Raw genomic sequence first — 10415 nt, forward strand, 5'->3', positions numbered from 1 at the left:
GCAAGACTACTTCAGAGTTTTCTTCCATATATTTGGTGATGATGATTTCATCATTTTATTGCTTTATGTTGATGATATGTTGATTGTTGGAAATAATGTAGAGATAGTTATCGAGGTGAAGAAACAATTGAACAAGTCTTTTGTTATGAAAGACTTGGGGCCAACACAACTATAGCATCCCAAAATTTAAGACCAAAAATTTCATATTTAATTTAAAGAATCATAAAACTGATTACTGAAAATGCCATCAATGTTATCTCATATCATGAAAAACCATAAGTCAACTATCTCAAAAACATATCATAGGAAAATAATGTCAGGGTACAAATCCCAAGAATCTCATGTGCGGAAAATCACTAGTGTGATGCGCTGCAGTCATGCCGACTCCTTTCCTTTCGAAGAAGAGGTACCTGAAACCAAAACTGTAAACCGTAAGCACGAAGATTAATGAGTTCCCCCATCATACCACATACCATACAATAAACATACTGTCAGGCATATCTGGGTGCCCGACCTACCCTGCTGAGCATATCGGGATGCTCAACCTACCCCTGTTAGGCATACCGGGGTGCCCAACCTACCCCTGTCAGACATACCAGGGTGTCCGACCTACCCCCTTGGTTTATCTCAACCAGTTACGGGGACTATTTCGCCCTTACCACTACCACATAACAACATATCATAAGCATAGTGCTAGGCATAAATGGGTACTGTCTACCCCTTCGGTCTCTTTCAACCGGTAACCGGGGACTATTTCACCCCTCCTACTACTATCATATAATATCATAACATACTAGCACATAAGGCATAACAGATAGTAGCATACCAGGAAATTATCACAAAGACAATCATCTCAACTATAATCACTTACTAGTGGGCCGACATTGGTGCCTTAGACCCACCTCTACTGGAAGGTAACTCACCTCAAATGTTGTGAAGTAGCTGAACTGTCCTCGGCTCTGCAATCTCCCCTCAAACTCCTACACATAAATTCTCCTTTAATTACCCTTTCATAACTCATGACCCCCCCCCCCCCCCTAATAGTCAACTCTGGTCAAAGTCCAAGTCAAAGTCAACCTTTTGGTCAAAGTCAACCTTCTGGGTTGACTCAACTCGCCCAGGTGGTCCATCAACTCGCCGAGTCCAATAAATCAATAACCTCTTAAATCGCGATCGAACTCGTCGAGTTCTTGCACGAACTCGTTGAGTTTCTCCTATCAACAGGATCGGGACATTTACCTACAACTCGTCGAGTTCCTCCTTGAACACGTCGAGTTCTTCAATCTTCAAAACCCAAAAACCATGGCCAACTCGTTGAGTCATCTCCTAGAGTCGCCGAGTTTGCTTAATAACAAAAAAGGTTGGGGGACCACGATCCAAATCGTCGAGTTGGATGAACAACTCATCGAGTTCCCTTTTGTCTAAATCCATTCAGTCACTTCTAATCGAGTTCAATGCTTCCTAACCATAGATCTGGTCCTCTAGGACTAAGTTACCACGTAAAGTTGCTAACTTTACATCCATGCATGGTGTCATGAAGCTAAAAACACCAAAACTAAGCTATATAAGAGATCTAGGGCATGGAGAAGGGCCAAGGCTTGATAAAGCTGGCAACTTTAAGCCTCATAAGCTCATTAGTGCCTAGATCTGAAGTTACAACTTAATGATATACTCAAATCCCGAAAATGACTTCAATATGGCCCAAAAGTGACAACATACTACCCTAAATGAAGATCTGAGTAATAGAAAGCCAAGGTATCGACTTTATACCTCAAATGAGTCAGAAATGCAGCTCAAACGCTGGCTCTACTAGCTTCTTCTTGAATCTCCAAGCTTCTCCTTCCTTCACAAGCTTCAAAATCACAAAGAATGAACAAAATGGCTCAAAAACACTCAACAATGGATTAGGGTTTCGTGGCTAGGGTTTGGGATCATGGAGGCTGTAAATGAGGCTAGCCTTTGGAGGTTAAGGTGTTTAAATAGGGTGCTAAACCCTGAAAATTAGGGTTTCATTCTGGCAGCCCTACTCGTCGAGTTGAGGCTCTCGAGTCGACGAGTAGACTTTAAATCCCGCGTCCAAATTCCATTCCTACTCGACGAGTTTGGGGCCTCTAAATCGTCGAGTTCCTGTACAAAAATGAATAAATTGATTTAAAATACATACCAGGAATCGAGCGTTACAACAAGAAATTCTTTGCATTCGAATTACTAGATATAGAGCTTCAAAGAAGTTACACATGTCACAAGACCAACACATTGAGAAGGTTCTTTGCAGATTTAACATGGATAAAGCCAAAGTGGTTGGTTCACCTCTAACTACCAACATTAAGTTGACTGATAGAGATTGCCCTTTTACAAAGAAGGAGATTGATTAGTTGGATAGAGTTCCATATGCATCATCCGTTGGAAGTTTGATGTATGCCATGGTGTGTACAAGGCCTGATATTGCACATGCATTTGGTGTTGTTAGTCAATTTTTGTCAAATCCAAGAAAGCATTGGGAAGCAGTTAAGTAGATTTCCATATATCTATGTGGTACTTCCAAAATGGGTATAACATTTGGAGATGGGGCACCTATGTTTGTTAGTTATACGGATTCTGATTCTGATATGGTAGGAAATAAGGACAACATGAAATCCACTTCTGGATATTTGATGACTTTTGCAAGGGGATGTGTCATGGTAGTCAAGATTGCAAAAAGTGTGTTGTCTTGTCCACAACTGAGGTTGAGTATATGGTAGCAACATAAACTTGCGAAGAGTTATTGTGGCTAAAAAGATTTATGCAAGAGCTTGGTTTTTTGCAAAAAACGCTACATGGTTCTTTGTGATAATCAAAGTGCTATTCACCTTGCTAAGAATTCTATGTTTCACAAAAGAACAAACAATATCGATGTGAGCTATCATTGGATTAGAGATGCTCTTGAAGATAACTTTTTTGAACTTGAGAAAGTTCATACCGATGATAATGGTTTCGATATGTTGACTAAAGCTTTAGCAAGGGAGAAGTTCAAGATATGTTACTCGATCGTCGGGATGGTGAACTCGTCCCCATAGTCTAAAAGGGGAGATTTGTTGGGTTTATTTTAGCCCATGAATAGCCCAACATATCTTTAGTCCATCTTGGCCCATATTACTTGATGCCCTAATGTTCATAATGATGCACAAACAAATTCAGCCACATATAGAGAGAAAAGAGAGCAAAAGAGGGTTTTCCATTTTTTGGATTTCTTGACACCTCTGTAGTGTTCGTTCGTTTCCCGGAGATCCAACGGCCCATTTTTTTTTTGGACAGCCGCTTCCTAACATTGGCACATTCAAATCCAACGGTTGATTTGTCGAGATCAGCTCTGTAGGATCGGGAATCGTTGCTTCTGTTTAGTGGAAAGTAGCCTTTTTTGGTGATATTCATCCTTTCTCTTTTGCTTATTTAATTCCATACACTTGAAGTAATCTTGTTCCAAGTGTATGATGATTATTGTATGCCTTTATTACATGTAGAGAAGACATTGTATTGCTTAAATATTGGTGATAGTGGATTTGAAGCAGCTCTAGTAGTCACGTGTTTTGGGTTGATTATATAGATCATATAACTTGCATTGGAGTTTTTTTGTTGCAACTGAAATACCCTATTTGTTTGCATCCTCAAAGGTTCATTCAAGTCGGGAAAGTTTCGTCAAACGAAGTTTATTTCCGCATTGTTATGTACTATTGTGATTGCGTTTTTCCCATCAAGTGTCACGTATCCGGGCAGCCGCCCCAACCTCCCTCCCCGTTAGTGGAATAAGAAAGCACTTAAAACCGCTAGTTCGTGTCTGTGGACGTTGGTCATATCGACCGAAGAATGTTAAATTTTTTTCCTCTTTTTATTTGATTGGTTGCTCAACAAGGACTTATGACTGAAACGGCAAAAGGCTTATGTTTGTCCTACTTGGTCTTTTATTTGTGATAAGAAATGGCGTATTTTTATGTTTTATTTCTTTATGTATATATGTGGTTAAAATAATAATAATAGAAGGATTTGTTCAATAATAAAAAAATACTAAAAAGAACTTTATCAAGTGCGATTGTGTTTTAGCGTCCTTACTGGTTATTTTTGTGGAATTGTTTTGTCGATTATGTTTGGAGAAGAATATGTTAGTAAATGTTTATATTTTTGTTATTATTGGTGATTTTGAAAGCTTGAAGTATCTTTCATAAATTTCGTAATAATGATGTAATTTCTTCTAAAATAAGCAAAAGAAAATTAAATACCATTGCGCAATTAGAGACGTTTTGTACAAGCCCAAAATATGTTTGGATTGGCATAGTTTGAGGTTTTATGGTTCAAAACAATGGCCCAAAATATTAAATATTAACAGTGCTATATGATTTTATCACTCATGTAATGTTCTAATGCAGCTTTGGCACGAGCTGTCAATAGGGTGTCGTTTACACAATTACACTCACCCTCATCCCCACTAGCCCCCTCCCCTGTAAGAAATATTGGATCTCCACCAGGGACGATGGGTCATGGGGGCCGTGTTTCTGATATCACTTTAGCTTATCTAAAAATGCAGGCCGCACCTCCAAGCTCGCATTACATCTAAAGCTAAACCCAGACTGTCACGAATTAATTCCGATTATACCATGTTGTTTGATGACACTAAAATCATCAACAATTCCCCGCTCCCACCCACTTATCATATATATTTTTGATCCAACAAAATTATCCTTTAGAGGGGCGGGTGTGGGCAACGCCCGTATGGCGTTATCCGATGTGGCAACGACATAACGGCGCCATAACGGGGGAACACCGTCCCCCCTCCTGTTATTAGATGTTATGTTATCTCGCGCGATGGTGGTAACGTATCTTAACGCGTAAAAAATCGACCGTTTGCAAATTCAAACCGTTTAAAAACGGTAACTTTAATAAAAAAAAAAAATTTACTAATTAAATTTTCATTTTATATATATACCTCATTCTTTTTACTACACATATTTCTCTATATCTATCTCTATTTTCTATATCGCTCAAAACACAAACACAAAAATCAACCAACTATAGATGAATTTGATCCGGCTCATCCGTACAATGATGATAACGACAAAGACGATTTGTTGTAATTTTTTTAATGTTGTTTTTAATTTAAGTTTTATTAAAATTTTATTTTTACTTTTCAAATATAAATAAATAAAAAAAAACAAATTCGAAATATAGAAAAAAAAACATCAAAAATAAATAAAAAATAAAATAGAAAATAATTGGTGTTATCACATGTTATTAGATGTTGCCCATTTCCACCTTGGGTGTTATAACACCAAATTGTGACTAGGATGATGAGGTGGACAATTTGGGTGTGATAACATGTAATAACATGTTGCCCACACCTAGTAGTTTTAGCGAGGTTTAAAAGAATATATGATACAAAATATATTACTTAAAACACATAAATTTTCCCACTCATTTATTTTCTGGATTATATAAATCAAGTTTAAAATATGTATCACTGTTATAAGTTATATAACACAACTTACAAGTCACAAGAATTGTTGTAGATTGATAATTTATAACTTATGGGGAAAAAAATACCATATCTTTGTCAATGGATTAAAGCATCCTTTTAACATGTGAATGTCATGAAATCTACATAATAATCATATTCTCTCTCTTTGTACATTGAAATTTCAAATTCTGTTCTCAGTTGGGTAGAATAGAATTTTTTCCTTTGTCATTTCTTGTGAACATGAATCTCCCTGTGGAAACAGATCTCTTCATTGTATTACTTCTCTTTGTTGATTTACTATCTTCTACTTTGGATGGGCCCACTTGTTCATAATGATGATGATGATGATCATCATCATCATAAGCCTCTTCAATCCTTAGTATATCAGCTATCAAAATATTTGGATTTTCACAAGACACTGACCCCAATGAAGTTGATCTTCTAAATTCTTGAACATCGTCGTCATTTCCAATTCCCATGTTCATGGGAATCCTCGTCCCATCAACGTTGCAATCTAGTTCTTGAAAAGGGTATTTTGGTAAAATCTCATTCGCGACAACGTTGACAATAACTGCATCTCTATGATCATCCCGTGGTATATCTTCCACAACGAGAACAAGATCATTCCTTCTTTGAAACACAACAGAAGATACATTAAAATTGGAAGATGTAATTTGTGATTCCATAGGCCGTTGGAATGGAACTGGTATTCCAGGCATGACATGGGATCGGCATAGCGGACAATTGGAATGAGATTCAAGCCATGTGTCAATGCAAGGGAGATGGAATGCATGATTGCATTTTGGCAACAATCTTAAGCTCTCACCTTCTTGAAACTCACTAAGACATACTGCACAATCAGTTCCATCTACAACTCCATCACCTTTTCTGTATTTGCATACCGCGATGGACTTGATCAATGAATCGTCTAGGCCAGTAGTCGCATGTTGCAACTGGTCATGAGTTGTTGATTGATTCCGGATTTCTGATTCTGGAGAAGGATTCAATTGGCTTTCTCCCCGTTTACAATACTTGGAGATGATGGTGTAGTAGCTTATCAAAAGGAAAGCACTCGCCAGGATTCCAATCACCACGATGATTAGAGGGGAGAAATTCATGCCGGAATCATCATCGTCGGATTGGAATGGAGGTGGTGGAGGGAATATTATGTAACACCATTGTGGGCAATATATGCTACAAATACCTTGTGAACAATCTCTATAAGCATTATATGGTGGCAAATTGGTGTTGCTAGGGTTGCCCATAGAACCCATGACCACCAAAAATGTGTGATGAAACTAGTACAAGACTAACAACCTATGTAGTTCTAAAAAGGGAAAAGATAGAGAAGAGTAAAGGGAGGGGTCTTAAATGAGAAGGGAAGCAAAGTTGGGGGTAGGGGTGACGTGTCTCCTAATATTCTTGTGTTGGTATACTTTATCTTTTGTTTTTGTTGGTCTATCATCTTCATGCCTTTAATTTTGGGCTTTACTTTATCTTTTTGTGAAGTGAAAATGATAGCTTGTTGACCATTATTGATAAGGGTGGTTGGCTTGTGTTCGATAAGGATGATGCTCACTCAACCTCCCAGTTCTTGCAAAGCTTCTTAGTTGGTGAAATGTGGATATGCAGGGTTCACCAACTGTTGATAATTTTGAAACAATTGGAAGTAATCATTGATCGTTATATCTTATTTATTTGTATATATTAATAAAAACAAGTTACTAATTAATAAAGTAATCATGGAATGAATATGTCAGTTATTTCGAAATTTATATATATGTTAGTTATTTCGAATAATTTTAGATGAATATAGAATAATGAAAATGATAATCGTTTTTTAAAACTAAAGCTGTGAAAGCTTAGTATTTTCTAATTGGGATAACGTCATAAAAAAACCTTAAGTTTCGCAGAAAATGTCGGTTTTACCCTTCGGCAGATTTTTGGTTCGTTTATACCGCAAACTTGTCATTTTTTTGTCGGTTTTGCCCTTATTACCTGCAATAGCAGGTTTCCAGGTTACTATGAATTATTTTTTGCGAAAAAACCCTTAAGTTTACAAATATTTTGCAAAAAAACCCTTAAGATTATAAACATATAAAATATAAATATATATTCAAAATTTGATAAAACTAAATAGTTTTCTACTGAATACGGTAACTTTTATATTGGTTTGATATAAACTTTTTATATTTAAATTTTAAAAAAGTTACCTAGTTTTATCAAAATTTGAATATATTTCTTAATTAATACTTCAACTTTTCAAAACAAAATTAAAAAAACATTTGTTAGTTAATAATTAATTATGCTAAAATAGTTAATATGAATAATATGGCATCAAGTACATTCAATTAATTTTTTTAAAAGGTAAATAAAAATATTTTATATGTTTAAAAGGTTTGTATTTCAGAAATACTAACGTATCATATTTTTATATGTTTAAATACATAATAATATTATCATATTTTTTATATAAAAATATCATAAACATTTCAAACATCAAAAATAAATATAAACATTTTAAACATAAAAAAATATAAATATATTTGTCTAATTTATTATATAAATATATTTATTTTTATAAAAAATATGATAGTTTATTATTTCTGAAATACAAACCTTTTAAAAAAATAAAATATTTTTCTTTTTCTTTTAAAAAAATTAATTGAATGTAACTAATGTCATATTATTATTACCTAACAGACGTTTTTTAATGTTGCTTTGAAAAGTTTAAGTATTAATTAATAAATATATTTAAATTTTGATAAAACTAGGTAACTTTTCTAAAATTTAGATATAAAAATAAAATTTACCGTACATAAAACTAAAAATATGTTTCAGTAGAAAACTATTTAGTTTTATAAAATTTTAAATATATATTTATATTTTATATGTTTATAATCTTAAGGGTTTTTTTGCAAAATATTTGTAGACTTAAGGGTTTTTTCGCAAAAAATAATTCATAGTAACCTGGAAACCTGCTATTGCAGGTAACAAGGGCAAAACTGACAAAAAAATGACAAGTTTGCGGTATAAACGAACCAAAAATCTGCCGAAGGGTAAAACCGACATTTTCTGCCAAACTTAAAGTTTTTTATGACATTATCCCTTTCTAATTTTATATAGAAGTACAAATTATATTTGCTTACTGGATATGAATAAGCAAGTGAATAAAGTAGTGTTGCTTGAAAATGACGTATCTTTGTCTGGCATTAGGAATATCTTTTTTATTCCCCTTAATCCTCTTTCTTTCACGGAAATGTTCATCACATTTGGAAAACTTCATAAAAATTATTATATTTTAATATTATAATTGATTTAGTCTTTATATGTTTTTTTTAATTCAATTAAAGATAAAAATTCGATAACTGTATTTATTTTGATCATTTTATCCGGTCAACGGATCATCCTATTTTTAAAATTTACAAATTTGGCTCTAAATTTAAATTTTATTACAAATTTGATACAAAATTTATATTTTTGGCCTAGATTTTAAAATTTTGTTACAAATTGATCATAAATTTAGTTTTTTTATATCTTTTTTTTCAAAGTTTTGTTTTGAATATGTTTTTTCTTTGTTGTATAAAGTCATGTTTATAAGAAAACATATTTTCATATAAAAAAACCTTCATTTTTTCTATAAAAAACAAAAAAAAATATTTTTGTATGCGGAATACCTATTAAAAAAATATTTTTTTTATTTTAAGTACTTATTTATAAAAACATAGTTATGTGAAAATGCGCGAAATACACTTATATAAAATACGTTATTATACCCATATATATTTGTTGTGATATGCGTCCTGGATTTAACGCCGCCTGGAGAAGGTTACGCCTGGGTTAAGCCCTATAATCACAACAATGAAGAAGCAACGTCAGTCAACGCCCGCGAGGAGGTCCCGGGACGAAGCTCCAACGGTCTACTTAGTATGAGTGTATATGGATATATGGAGATTAGGGTTTTTAAAGAAGGAGACGATCCCTTCCTCTGGAGGGGAAGGATTCCTTTTATACCTTTCATGGTTAGAGCATAATCCTAACAGTATCCTTTGTCTCGTCTGGGTCGACATAACGTGGAGGCACATTGGTCGATTTTGCACCACTAGTGGTCATCTGCTATTAGTGCAGACGAGACAGAGGGCAAAGCGCTGAGTGCTACACTTGTCACTCTGGAGAGTGACCAACTGTGTTTTGGCTTATTATAAACCGAAGATTATCATCTGGAATTAGACCTTGGGGCGAGAGCGCCTAACACCAAGGTCCTAGTGCGAGACCACGAGGGCGAGGACCCGCGTCTGGCACTAGGCCTGACAGCGATCGTTAACTAGGTCGTCCTAAAGATAGCAGTTATATTATATTTAACGTATTCCTATAGGGACACATTAACAAGTCCCCTAGGCTAGTAGACGTCAGCGTTGGCGTAGGGTAGCTGAGTTGTTCTAGCCTTGATCAGGACACATGTTCGATGAAGATGGTCTGGTCGTTTGTTGATGTGACGGAGCTGTCAACACAGGCGATTTCATCATGGAGACGGTTCGATATTCCTTACTCGACGAGTTAAGTCAACTCGGGGAGTTGACTTTGAATTTTGATTTATGCTTTTGACCAAGTTTGTCCCAAGGGGTGTTTGAGGTAACCTGAATTGTATTCGAGGAAATATGCGCTTAGGATAAGACCCATATGGGATCGGGCCCAATTTGGAAAATTGAGCCATTAGTGGGCTTTTATGGATCTTATAGTTTTGGGCCTTGTTGGTTTTGGGCTTGGGCCTTGGTTGTGAGTCTTGATGGGCCAGGGGTAAAATGGTTATTTTACCCTAAATTTGGATTATGGATCATGGTTTGGATTTCAGTTGCTAATTGGATGTTGTTTGGGTATTGCTAGTTTGGGAAGTCATCAGGTCAGCAGCTAGGGTTTGGTGCAGTGAGCT

The 10415-nt window shown here is 35.3% G+C and overlaps 1 protein-coding gene across 1 annotated transcript; it reads right to left on the minus strand.

Moving 5' to 3' along the window:
• Window positions 1–5519: 5519 nt before the first annotated feature.
• LOC145105765 (RING-H2 finger protein ATL52-like) lies at window positions 5520–6931 on the minus strand. Its single transcript, XM_079042839.1, has one exon. The coding sequence runs from the start codon at window positions 6757–6759 to the stop codon at window positions 5680–5682; it is 1080 nt and encodes a 359-aa protein (XP_078898965.1). The 5' UTR covers window positions 6760–6931; the 3' UTR covers window positions 5520–5679.
• Window positions 6932–10415: the final 3484 nt, after the last annotated feature.

The sequence above is a fragment of the Lactuca virosa genome, chromosome 4 (genome assembly GCF_052849685.1).
Source record: "Lactuca virosa cultivar CGN04683 chromosome 4, Lactuca_virosa_CGN04683_v6, whole genome shotgun sequence".
Classification (NCBI taxonomy): domain Eukaryota; kingdom Viridiplantae; phylum Streptophyta; class Magnoliopsida; order Asterales; family Asteraceae; genus Lactuca; species Lactuca virosa.